This window comes from Pongo pygmaeus, chromosome 1 (genome assembly GCF_028885625.2).
Source record: "Pongo pygmaeus isolate AG05252 chromosome 1, NHGRI_mPonPyg2-v2.0_pri, whole genome shotgun sequence".
Classification (NCBI taxonomy): Eukaryota; Metazoa; Chordata; class Mammalia; order Primates; family Hominidae; genus Pongo; species Pongo pygmaeus.
In genome coordinates, this window is record NC_072373.2 from 198,480,379 (window position 1) to 198,493,590 (window position 13,212).

The following is a 13,212-nucleotide window of genomic DNA, read 5'->3' on the forward strand; positions in this document are numbered from 1 at the left end:
TTTTTTTTTTTTGTAGAGATGGAGTCTCTCTTTTCCTTTTTTTGAGACAGGGTCTTGGTCTGTTGCCCTAGGCTGGAGTGCTATGGCATGGTCTTGGCTCACTGCAACCTCTGCCTCCCTGGCTCAGGTGATCCTCCCACCTCAGCCTTCTGAGTAGCTGGGACTAGAGGCACATGCCACCAAACCTGGCTAATTTTTGTTTTTGTAGAGATGGGGTTTCGACCAGTTGCCCAGGCTGGTCTCGAACTCCTGGGCTCAAGCAATCCTCCCACCTTGGTCTCCCAAAGTTCTGGGATTATAGGCATGAGCCACTGTACCTGGCCTAGTCTCTTATTTTTAGTATCAGGAAACTGAGGCTCAGAGAAGTGAAGTGACTAGCTTCACTAGTCACAGGAATGATCTGAACAAAGCCAAACAGAAAGTTAGCAACAGTGGCAGATCTGCTAATAAAAGGTAGGCCTCTTGTTCCTGAGCTAGATCCTCTTCTACCATACTAGGCTGCCTGGGCCAGAACTAAAGAAAAGAGCTGGGGCTGGGTGTGGTGGCTCACGCCTGTAATCCCAGCACTTTGGGAGGCCGAGGCGGGCCGATCACGAGGTCGGGAGATTGAGACCATCCTGGCTGAGATGGTGAAACCCTGTCTCTACTAAAAATACAAAAAATTAGCCATGCATGGTGGCGGGCACCTGTAATTCTAGCTATTTGGGAGGCTGAGGCAGGAGAATCACTTGAACCCAGGAGGTAGAGATTGCAGTGATCCGAGATGGCACCACTGCACCCCAGCCTGGGAGACAGAGCAGGACTCTGTCTCAAAAAAAAAAAAAAAAGAGAGAAAAAGAAAAGAACTGGGGTTATTAAAGAGAGATACGGAGATGGAAGCCAGCCCTGGGAGATGTGGCATCTGCCTGGGGATGTTGGAGTCATACCCCTGAGAGGATAGAGGAGATGCAGCTACAAAGTTTCAGATTCTGAGACTGGAAAGAATTGAATGGGAAGACATGGACTTGCTGCCCTTCCCATCACCCTTTCAGTTCCTGCCCTTGGCTCTAACCTGGGTAAGGGATGCGGCCATGGGTGACAATTTCCGTCAGCAGGATCCCAAAAGACCACACATCCGACTTGATGGTGAATGTCCCATAGTTAATGGCTTCTGGTGCTGTCCACTTAATGGGAAACTTGGCCCCTAAGGAGGAGGCAGAGTGAGGTCACCTGGGTCTGCTTGGCCAGACCCTGCAGGGCCAGACCACCCTTAAATCTCACACTTACCCTCCCTAGCTGTGTACTCGTTGTCCTCAATGAGGCGTGCTAGGCCAAAGTCTGCAATCTTGCAGCTCAGGGTGTCAGACACCAGAATGTTGGCAGCCCGAAGGTCACGATGAATATAATTCCGCTCTTCAATGAATGCCATGCCTTCTGCAATCTGCAGACCAAACACAGATCAGCAGTCCTGAGCCAAATGTCTTCACGCCACTGGCCTGTGCCCTTGCCCAGCCCCTCCCCAGTCTCCTTACTTGGGCTGCCATGTCCAGGAGTTTGTTGATGGTCAACTTGATGCCTGAAGGGGTCTTGAGAAAATCCACTAGACTCCCTGTGGGCAGAAGCAAGAGTTGCTGGCCCAAGTTGCCCCAGGGGGAGGCCCCCAGACCCTTCTCCTCCAACTGGGAGTCTAGAATTGTGTCTGACACGTGAAAAGGAAGAGTGAAGAGTGAGAATGGAGGAGTGTGTGTTCAGGGTAAGGATGCCCAGGATATGTAAAGGTTTTTTTTTGCAGAGGGGCTAGGGTAGAGCATGCTGGGAGGGATCTGTAGGTTTTTCGTCACCAGTAAGGTAGAACCTAGACTCCTCAACTAGTATCCAAAGCTTGGCATGGTCCACACTGGTAGCTTCTTCTCTTTCCCCTACTCTGCCTTTGACTTCAAACACTTTAGCAATTTTGAGATCCTGCACTCAGACCACTAGGCTCTCACCCCAAAGCTTCTTTGTTTCATCTCTGCCTGCTAAAATTTCTACTTTTCTTTCATGGCCCAGCTAGACTGCCCCTCTAGGAAGCCTCTCTAGATCCTACCAGGCATAATAAACTGGATCATCATCTACAATCCCATGGGCATGCTGGAACTTTCCCATTGCACAAACTCTGGTTTCCCCAGTAGCTATAACTAAAATCAGGTTTCCCTGACAACAGGAACCTTGTTTCATCCATCTGTGTTCCTGGTGCCCAGCCGAGAGTAAGAAACAATAACAATGTACTGAATATATTGGATTTAATAAGAAAGAGGGGGTCTGGGGACCTAAGGGACCACCTTTTTAATAGTGGAGGGCAGCTGGACATGGATGAGAGTTGCTAGGATGGAGTGAGTGACCAATGGCCCTTCCCAAGAGATTAAAACCCTGTAAAAGGATGACAGCAACCTGAGTGTCCCCACTTTGAGTGCTGAACTAGTTACCAGAGACAAAGACCTCACCTACACACAGCAAATACATAGACATAGATATACTGCCATTCTTCCATTGTGTCCGCGGCAGATGTTACTAATCATTCCCGGCACTCACTTCCAATGAACCTCAGAATCCTTCTCCAGCACTACAAGCAACTACCAATCAAAGTCGATACACATGATAGGCTGGGCGTGGTGGCTCACACCTGTAATCCCAGCATTTTGGGAGGCCAATGCGGGAGGATCACCTGAGGTCAGGAGATTGAGACCAGCCTGGCCAACAAGGCGAAAACCTGTCTCTACTAAAAATACAAAAATTAGCCAGGCATGGTGGCACATGCTTGTAGTCCCAGCTACTTGGGAGACTGAGGCATGAGAATCACTTGAACCCAGGAGGGGGAGGTTGAAGTGAGCTGAGATCGTGCTACTGCACTCCAGCCTGGAGGACAGACTGAGACTCAAAAAAAAAAGATACACATGACATAATCTATTTGCCATTTCCCATTAGCCAATGAACAGCTTGTTTCTCTTCCTGAAAGAAGGATAGATCTTACACTCCCAAAGAAACAGAGCCAGATAACAGCAACAAACTTATTGATCAATTACTATATGGTAGCCATAGTTTTGTAGGTTTTTTGTTTTTTGTTTTGAGACAAGTTCTCGGTCTGTTACCCAGGTTGGAGTGCAGTGGTGCAATCACAGCTCAGTGCAGCCTCAACCTCCTGGGCTCAAGTGATCCTCCCACCTCAGCCTCCCAAATAGCTGGGACTACAGGCATACACCACAATGCCCAGCTAATTTTTAAACATTTTTTGTAGGAATGAGGTCTCGCTATGTTGCACAGACTGGTCTTGAACTTCTGGGCTCAAGTGATCCACCCACCTTGGCCTCACAAAGTGCTGGGGTTATAGGCTTGAGCCACAGCACCTGGAAGTAGGCATAGTTCTAACTGCTCTATATGTATTAATTATTTCATCCTCACAAGACCCTGTAAGGAAGTTACTAATGCGTTATTATAGTAGGAAACCATGGCAGAAAGAGGTGATATAATTATCACGAAGCCATAAAATCATGAAGCCAGGCTTCTGACCCAGGCAGTCAGACTCTAGAGGCCTTGATGAATACTCTGTATTATTTCTGGTGAGCCCATTTAGATTTCTGCTGTTATACTTGGGGAAACTGAGCACCAGAGACAGTGTAGGCACTTGGCCTGTCACACAGCAAATCGGTGTGAACAAAGCTGAGGCTAGAAACTCATATTCCTCTTCCTGGGGCTCTCACTCTGTCCAGTAACAGACCAAGAGGGGTGCAGGGGTGGGGGGCTCACTCAGAACTGAAAAAGAGGGTTTTGGGGGCAGATCTGCCCTCCCAAGGCTCAGGGGCAGAAGGGAGAGAAACAGGGCTAGGGACCCACTTGCTTTCTGAGATCAAGCATCCTGAGATCAAGGTAGGGCTTTGAAGAAAGCAAACAGAACTGCAGGTCAGGGAAGGTTGGGGTGAATGCTCTTCCAGAACATTCTTGCCACCTTAGGCTTGCCCCCAGACAGGATCAGATCAGAGGATACATCTTTTTCTCATGCCTGGAGGTGAGTCTTTTTTTTTTTTTTGATACAGAGTCTCGCTCTGTCACCCAGGCTGGAGTTCAGTGGCATGATCTCAGCTCACTGCAACTGTAACCTCCACCTCCAGGATTAAAGGGATTCTCCTGCCTCAGTCTTCTGAGTACCTGGGATTACAGGCATGCGCCACCACCCCTGGCTAATTTTTGTGTTTTTAGTAGAGACGGGGTTTCACCATATTGGTCAGGCTGGTCTTGAACTCCTGATCTCGTGATCTGCCCGCCTCGGCCTCCCAAAGTGCTGGGATTACAGGCCTGAGCCACCGCGCCCGGCTGGAGGTGAGTCTTCAGGGGCTAGGAAAGCTCAAGAAACCCTCCTTGCTTGAGCTTTGGGCCAGAAGAAAAGGTGTATTTCCACCCTCCAGCAGCGACAGCGGGGAGAGCAGTATTCCCTGGCAGCCGACTCGGGCAGCACCCACCGTTCTCCATGTATTCAGTGATGATGTAGATGGGCTCCTGGGTGACCACAGCGTAGAGCCGAACCAGCCGCTGGTGTTGCAGCTGCTTCATGAGGTTGGCCTCGGCCAGGAAGGCGTCCGGGGACATGCTGCCCTGCTTCAGGCTCTTCACCGCCACCTTCGTGTGCCCGTTGTAGTACCCTGGGTCGGGGAAGGGAAGGAGTGGGAAGGTCGCCAGGCAGCTGTCCTGGGATTCTCACCACCTCAGCGGCCCCTCCCGTTCCCCTCTTCCCAGGCAGTCCTGGAGGTCACACTCACCCATCCACACCTCCCCGAACTGTCCAGCCCCCAGCCGCTCCACCAGCTTCAGCGTCTCCCTGGGAACCTCCCACTCGTCCTCCCACCACGGCTTCTGGGGCTTCTGGGTCTGGCAGGGGCGGCTCAACCGTGTACAGAGCCCATCTGAAGCATCTGTGAGGACGAGGGAGGGGTGAAGGCTGTCAATAGGGCAGGCATCCTATTGACACCACCTCCCCCACTTCTCCAAACCCCCATCTAGGTGAAGTGGACTAGCAGGGGGGTGTGGGGTTGTCACCCAAACACTTGGGGCTGTAGGGTCAGGTTCCACACCTCACCCACTGCGGGGAATGGAGGAGCGCATTGAAAGATGGATGGGGGACACCCGAGGGGAACTGAGGGGAGATAGGCTGATAGGGCACGGGGGAGGGGTCCCGTCGGACTCACTGGTGTAATGGCGGACCAGTTCATGCAGGCCGGAAAAAGTGATTCGGGGGGAGATGTAGAAGCCACCGTTGTCCAGATTACGGATCTTGTAATGTTTCACCACCTCTCCCTGGTTCTGGTCGAAGTCCCGGACCGACAGTGAAAACGATCCTGAATGAATGAATGGATGGACAAAGGGACGAAAGAACGCAGTGAGTCTGGCCCGCCACCGTGCCCCCACCTCGGGCTCACCCCGCACCCCCATCTCGGGCTCATCTCGCGTCCCCCTCGGACTCACCCCGCGTCCCCACCTCGGGCTCATCTCGCGTCCCTTTCGGACTCACCCCGTGTCCCCACCTCGGGCTCATTTCGCGTCCCCCTCGGACTCACCCCGTGTCCCCACCTCGGGCTCACCCTGCGCCCCGCCTCAGGCACACCCCGCGGCACCCCCGCGCCCGGTCGAGACCGCCGCCCGCTCACCCGCGGTGCTCTCGCTCTCCCGGATGAGGAAGGAGCCGTGAGTGTTCCCGGGCGCCAGGAGCTGCCGCTCCGCGTCCTTGCGGCTAAGGTTCTTGAAGAACCAGCTGTGCAGGGCGGAAGCGAACGAAGGCCGTCGGCTGTCGTCGGATCTTCCTCCGTGGCCCTCAAGCCTTCACTGCCACCCTAGGTCCACTCCCTGCTCCAGGATCCCTAGATCTGCTCCCACCCACCCCTACGACGGGTCCCCACTTACGGTTCGGGCTCCAGGCTGTTCGCTTTGGCCACAAAATTGAAGGGGATGAAGCCTTCCTGACCCGTGGTCAGGGACTGCGCCTTCCACCACTCGCCGCTCCTGCGCCACGGAGGTGGGTCAGTGTGGCTCGCTCAGCCGTCGACCTGAGACCCTCCCTCAAAGACCCCTCCACCCCTTAAGCCAGCCTCCCCGAACCCTGGCTCAGCAATCCTGAGCCTCGAATTTTGTCCCAATGGCGGCCACCCAGAGCTGGTCAAGGGCCGCAGGAGGGCTGCGGGTCTCGGAGATCGCCGCTGCCTCACGGACTCCGCCAGAGCAAAGTGGAGAGGGACTCACTGCTCCAGGATGCGGAGCTGTTCCCCCTTCTCAAAGCCCAGGTCTCCGTCGTGAGAGGGCTCATAGCTGTGCAGGGCGATAACCAGGTTGTCTGTAAAAACAAGGGGCATCAGGGAGAACAGGGCTGGGATGGACAAGAAGCCTGGGCCAGGGGACAAGGAAGGCAGGACCGGGGAGAGAGTAGGTGAGGGAGAGGTGGAAGCTAACAGCCAGGGATGCGCAGGCCTTGTCTTTCAGGCCCTGCTGCCTGGGGTCACCTTGCAGTGGGGAAGCCGGTGGATTGGAGCCTTCGTAGGTAACCAGTGGGTCCCGCACCTCAGAGCCATTTCGGATGGACAGCTGTGGAGTGGAGGATGAGGGTGGGGTCAGAAAGCAGAAGATTGGGTCAGACCCTGGCCCCCTTCCCCCATGCCCTGCTCTCAGCCTCTCCAGCCTGGTTGGATGTTATCCCTGAGTTTACCAACTACTTGCTGTGTGATCTTAGAAGAGTCCCTTCCCCTCTCTGGGCCTCTTTTCCTTTCTGTATTCCAGGGGAGAGGGCCACTCTATTCTTTCAAGGGCCTGTAGTGCTGGTCATTTCTTTCTCCTGGGTTGCATGCTCTACCCAACTCCCTTACCAAGGCCCCTGTCTCGCCTCTTACCTTGCCCTTGCCATCCAGTGGGACTATGGGATAATGGCAGTTCTCACACACATCAATGTTTTCCATCCAGTCATCTTCCGGGTGTGAGCTGCAGCCACAGCCCATGGTCCCTGAGGGAATGGAGAGGGGGCTGAAGGGGCTCCCCCAAGATCTGCTCCCCCAACATCAGACATCATGGGGCCTTGCCCTGGAAAGTTCCAAAAGTACCTGAGATTGTGAGATCCTGGGATCCCCATTCACCAGCCACAGAAAAGCTAAAATAGGGGGTCCCAGCTCCAAACCGGTGCTCCCTCTGAGCCCTCAGGCTACAAGTAAATTCACTCAAGGTCCCTGAGCCCTAGCTCCACCCTCCCACCTGGGATGGGCAAACCGCCACAGGCACCTTTGTTAGTCTAGTTACCCACTTCCTGCCTCTGCCCCCTCCCTCTCCCTCTGCCAGTACCCTGTGTTGGGAGGACCACCTCCTAGAGATGACACACACTTTCCCAAGCCTGGGAGAGACCTGACTTAACAGACTCTCCCCTACTGGAGAGGTGTGCACACGCCACCTCCTGTTATAATTCCCCTGTCTAGCTGAGGAGGCTGAGAAAGAGGCTTCTGCTCCCGAAGTCCACCATCAGGCCCCCGCTGTTCCCCTCACACAGCCCACAGTCACCTCACAGGGTTCCTTCAAACACGGGCTTGCTTCTCCCCAGCAGAAAACCCTCCAGTGACTGTTGGCCATAACTTTTTTTTTGTTTATTTGCCTGTTTTAGCAGTGGAAATTTTTTGTCTGATGAAATCAAGCAGAACTCCATAGATAAAGTGATAAACGTGTGCCTGTTTTGCCTGAAGCAGAGTGGGGCCCTCACTTTGAAGCCCCCGGAGTCCCTGCAGCTCCTCCTTCTCTAGGGCTGCTCCTCAGAGTGCTTGGAAAGCGCTGTCCTCAAAGTCTAATGTACCATGCATTCCAGACCTTTCATATCAAGATCAAATCCACCTCTGCAGTCCATTCTGCTACACACACACTCTCTCACACACACACACTCACACACACCCTATACATACACACAGCCTACACACACACACTCTCACACACACACAGAGGCACCCCCATCCCACCTCCACAGAGGCATCCACACACACACTTTCACATACACACACACACTCACCCCTCACAGGTACCCCTCCCACACTCACACACAGACTCACCCTCCACACACAGGCAACCACACTCACACTCAATAAACACATACACTCACCCTCCACAAGTGCCCCCCTCACACACACACACACACACAGACTCACCCCCCCCACACAGGCACCTACTCTCACACACGTACCCACACACACACATTCACACACACCCTACACATATTCCCCCCACACACACAGGCTCCCACACCCACGAACACACACACTCGTCTACACACCCACACAGTCACACCCACAAACACACACTCACCCACATACACACAGATGCACCCACACACACACGCATTCTCCCCTCCCCCCAACACACATTCATACACACACACAGGCACCTCCACACACTCACCCACACCCATGCACACACCCACTCACCTCCACATACATTTACACACACACGCACGGGCATCCCCTCCATACATACCCCCACACACCCACACTCACACACACACAAACACCCACATACAGGCACCCCCACACACCCCCACACATACCCTGTGTTCTGAACTATTCTTGCCTTTCCCAAACACTCCATGCTATTTTCTTACTTAATGCCTTTGTACTTGTGGTTCTCCCTGCTTTGAAATGCTTATGCTCTCTCTCTCTCTTTCTCTCTCTCTTGAAACAGGGTCTCCCTTCCTCTCCCAGGCTGAAGTGCAGTGGCACAATCCCCTTAGACCTCCTGGGCTCAAGCAATCTTCCCACCTCAACCTCCCCAGTAGCTGAGGCTAAAGGTGCACACCATCATGCGCAGCTGATTATTTTTTTGTAGAGATGAGGTCTCACTATGTTACCCAGTCTGGTCTCGAACTCCTGGGCTCAAGCAATCCTCCTGCATTGGCCTCCCCAAATGCTAGGATTATAGGCATGCACCACCGAACCCAGTCGGCATGCTCTCTTTTGTCCAGCTGCTGAATTCTTCAAGGTTCAGCTCAAATATTACCTTTTTTTTTTTTTTCCTGCAACCTCTACCTCCCAGGTTCAAGCAATTCTCCTGCCTCAGCCTCCTGAGTAGCTGGGGTTACAGGCATGCACCATCATGCTTGGCTAACTTTTGTATTTTTAGTAGAGACAGGGTTTCACCATGTTGGCCAGGCTGGTCTCGAGCTCCTGGCCTCAAGCAATCCTCCTGCCTCAGCCTCCCAAAATGCTGGGATTACAGGCACCTGGCCTAAATATCACCTAGTCTGTGAAGACTTCCCAATGCTCTTTGCTTCCCTCTCACCCCAGTCTCCTGCAACATTCTATTCAGACCTCAATAATCAACTTAGACACAGAGTTCCATGATTACTGATTTACATGTCAGCCTCAGGGTCCCACTGCCTCTCCCATACCTTTGATGAGAGTGGGGGTTCATCAAGAGCAGAAGCTGTAGTTTACTTGTCTGAAAGCTACCAGCACCCAAAATTAGTTAATAAATGTCAACTGGAACATGGAGTGTTAATGCACAGAGTCTCCCATCTGCAAAGGTCTTAGAAACCAGCAAGCCTAATATCCAATTTTATTATTTGTTGATTTATTTTTGAGATAGAGTGTCACTCTCTTGCCCAGACTGCAGTGCAATGACCCAATCCTAACTCACTGGAACCTCAAACTCCTGGGCTCAGGTGATCCTCTAACTTCAGCCTCCTGGGTAGCTGGCACCACTGAGCCCAGGTGATTTTTTATTTGTTCTAGAGATGGGGGTATTGCTATGTTGCCCGGACTGGTCTCAAACTCTTGGCCTCAAGTGATCCTTCCTTCTTGGCCTCCCAAAGTGCTGGGATTACAGGCATGAGCTGCCATACCTGGCTAAACCTCTGATTTTAGATGAGCAAACTGAGGCCCACAGAGGTATGCTTAAAGTCACACAACCTATTTGGAGTAGAGCAAAGCTGGAGTTGCTGGCCGGACGTGGTGGCTCACATCTGTAATCCCAGCACTTTGGGAGACTGAGGCAGTAGGATCATTCAAACTTAGAAGTTCCAGACTAGCCTGGGCAACATAGTGAGACCTCATCTCTAGAAAAAAAATAAAAAAATTAGCCAGATGTGATGGTGCACGCCTGTAGTTCCAGCTACTTGGGAGGCTGAGGCAAAAAGATCACTTGAGCCCAGGAGCTCAAGGCTGCAATGAGCTATGATTGTGCCACTGCACTCCAGCCTGGATAACAGAGCGAGAGTCTGTCTCAAAAATAAATAAATAAATAAATAAATAAGGCCGGGCACGGTGGCTCACACCTGTAATCCCAGCACTTTGGGAGGCCAAGGCGGGCGGATCACAAGATCAAGGGATCGAAACCATCCTGGCCAACATGGTGAAACCCTGTCTCTACTAAAACTCCAAAAATTAATCGGGCTTGGTGGCAGGTGCCTGTAATCTCAGCTACTCAGGAGGCTGAGGCAGGAGAATCGCTTGAACCCGGGAGGTGGAGGTTGCAGTGAGCCGGGATTGCGCCACTGCACTCCAGCCTGGCAACAAAGTGAGACTCCGTCTCAAAAACAAAAAAAAAGTCCGGGCACGATGGCTCATGCCTGTAATGTAATCCCAGCACTTTGGGAGGCTGAGGTGGGTGGATCACGAGGTCAGGTGTTCAAGACCAGCCTGATCAACATGGTGAAACCCCATCTCTACTAAAAATACAAAAATTAGCCAGGCATGGTGGCACATGCCTGTAATCCCAGCTACTCAGGAGGCTGAGGCAGGAGAATCACTTGAACCCGGGAGGCAGAGGTTTCAGTGAGCCGAGATCAAGCCACTGCACTCCAGCCTGGATGACAGAGCGAGACTCCATCTCAAAAAAGCAGGCTGGACACGGTGGTTCAAGCTTGTAATCCCAGCACTTTGGTAGGCCAAGGTGGGTGGATCACCTGGGGTCAGAAGTTCAAGACAATCAGCCTGGCCAACAATGGTGAAACCCTGTCTCTACTAAAAATACAAAAAAAAAAAAAAAATTAGCTGGGCATGGTGGCACACACCTGTAATCCCAGCTACTCGGGAGGCTGAGGCAGGAGAATTGCTTGAACTCAAGAGATGGAGGTTGCAGTGAGCCTAGATCCTGCCACTGCCACTGCACTCTTCACTCCAACTTGGGTGACAGAGACTCTGTCTAAAAAGAAAAAAACAAAAGAGAAAGAGAGAGAATTCATGCTGGGTCTAAGTGGAAGCAAGGAGCAGTGGAAGTTTCTCATTAGCGAAACTCAGAAGACTGTCCCCAAAGTTAGAGACCTAAGTTCAAATAGCAGTTTTGACACTTACTGTGTGACTTTGCTGAAATCATTCCTCCTAAGCCCCACTTTTCCTCTTCTGTCAAATGGGGCTCTTCATCCATTTCTCATAAGCTCACATAAATGTTAGCTTACTTTAGTGCTTAGAAACACTTTCACCAGTGCACATTCTGTCCTACCAACTCCTGCTTTGGAAGGTGGAAGAATGGGACTGGGTAATTAATCTCCTTTGCTTTAGACTCCTGTTTCTTTCTTTTTTCTTTTTTTAATAGAGTCTTGGCCAGTCGTGGTGGCTCATGCCTGTAATCCCAGCACTTTGGGAGGCTGAGGAGGGCAAATCATGAGGTCAGGAGTTCGAGACCAGCCTGGCCAACATGGTGAAACCTTGTCTCTACTAAAAATACAAAAATTAGCCGGGCATGGTGGCGTGTGCCTGTAATCCCAGCTTCTTGGGAGGCTGAGGCAGGAGAATTGCTTGAACCATGGAGGTGGAGGTTGCAGTGAGCTGAGATCGCGCCATTGCACTCTAGCCTAGGTGACAGAGCAGACAACATCTCGAAAGAAAAAAAACAGACAGAATCTTGCTCTATCACCCAGGTTGGAGTTCAGAGGTGTGAACTTGGCTCACTGGAACCTCCACCTCCCAGGTTCAAGTGATTCTCCTGCCTCAGCCTCCTGAGTAGCTAGGACTATAAGCATGTGCCACCACGCCCAGCTAATTTTTGTAATTTTAGTAGAGACAGGGGTTTCACCACGCTGGCCAGGCTGGTCTTGAACTCCTGACCTCAAGTGATCTGCCCACCTCAGCCTCCCAAAGTGCTGGGATTACAGGCTTGAACCACCATGCCCGGCCTAGACTCCTGTTTCTTTTCTCTCTTTCCCTTTTTTTTCTTTTTTTTAGACTTGCTCTGTTGCCCAGGCTGGAGTGCAGTGGTGTGATCTAGGCTTACTGCAAGCTCTGTCTCTCCTCCCTCGGCCTCCCCAAGCAGCTGGGACTATAGGCGTGCACCACGCCTGGCTAATTTTTGTATTTTGTGTTTTGTATTTTTAGTAGAGACAGAGTTTTGCCATGTTGGCCAGGCTGGTCTCGAACTCCTGACCTCAGCCTCCCAAAGTGCTGGGATTACAGGCAATGAGCCACCGTGCTCAGCCCTAGACTCCTGTTTCTTTTCTTTCTTTCTTTTTTATTTTTTTTTTGAGACGGAGTTTCGCTCTTGTTTCCCAAGCTGGAGTGCAATGGCGCGATCTCAGCTCACCGCAACATCCGCCTCCCAGGTTCAAGCGATTCTCCTACCTCAGCCTCCCAAGTTGCTGGGATTACAGGCATGTGCCACCACGCCCGGCTAATTTTGTATATTTATTTATTTATTTATTTACTTTTATGGGTATCTGGTAAGTATATATGTTTATGGGGTACATGATATATTTTCATGGAGGCATACAATGTGTAATAATCACAAAAGGGATAAATGAGCTATCCATCACCTCAAGCAAGCCTCTTATTATTATTATTATTTATTATTATAAAAACTAGCTGGAAATGGTGGGGCATGCCTATAATCCCAGCTGCTTGGGAGGCTGAGGCAGGAGGATCACTTGAGCCCAGGAGTTCAAGGCCGCAGTGAGCTACGATTGCGCCACTGCAGTCCAGCCTGGGTGACAGAACAAGACCCCTTGTCTAAAGTAAATAAATAAATGAATAATAATAATAAATTTTTTTAAGTTTTGAAAAGAAGCCCACCATACTGCCAGGTATTTGCATTTCTCTTTCTGCATTTGCATTTCTCTTTCTGCATTTGCATTTCTCTTTCTGCATTTGCATTTCTCTCATTACCTTTTTCTTTTTTATTTTTTTTGAGACAGATTCTCACTCTGTCTCCCAGGCTGGAGTGCAGTGGCGCGATCTCGGCTCACTGCAACCTCTGCCTCCTGGG

General features: G+C 51.5%; 1 protein-coding gene across 2 annotated transcripts in view; it reads right to left on the reverse strand.

The window, feature by feature from the left end:
* LCK (LCK proto-oncogene, Src family tyrosine kinase) overlaps positions 1 to 13,212 on the reverse strand; it is a 34,618-nt gene that overhangs the window by 4,786 nt on the left and 16,620 nt on the right. The window contains exons 2-12 of one of the 2 annotated variants that reach the window (XM_054464686.2): positions 6,885 to 6,994; positions 6,501 to 6,582; positions 6,244 to 6,334; positions 5,908 to 6,006; positions 5,655 to 5,758; positions 5,196 to 5,345; positions 4,770 to 4,922; positions 4,473 to 4,652; positions 1,512 to 1,588; positions 1,267 to 1,420; positions 1,052 to 1,183 (exon numbers count right to left, since the gene is read on the reverse strand). In XM_054464686.2, the coding sequence (XP_054320661.1) occupies positions 1,052 to 1,183; positions 1,267 to 1,420; positions 1,512 to 1,588; positions 4,473 to 4,652; positions 4,770 to 4,922; positions 5,196 to 5,345; positions 5,655 to 5,758; positions 5,908 to 6,006; positions 6,244 to 6,334; positions 6,501 to 6,582; positions 6,885 to 6,989 (1,327 nt within the window). In that variant the 5' untranslated portion in view covers positions 6,990 to 6,994. The remainder of the gene's footprint in view (positions 1 to 1,051; positions 1,184 to 1,266; positions 1,421 to 1,511; positions 1,589 to 4,472; positions 4,653 to 4,769; positions 4,923 to 5,195; positions 5,346 to 5,654; positions 5,759 to 5,907; positions 6,007 to 6,243; positions 6,335 to 6,500; positions 6,583 to 6,884; positions 6,995 to 13,212) is intronic. The other variant, XM_054464693.2, reaches the window with a different exon arrangement.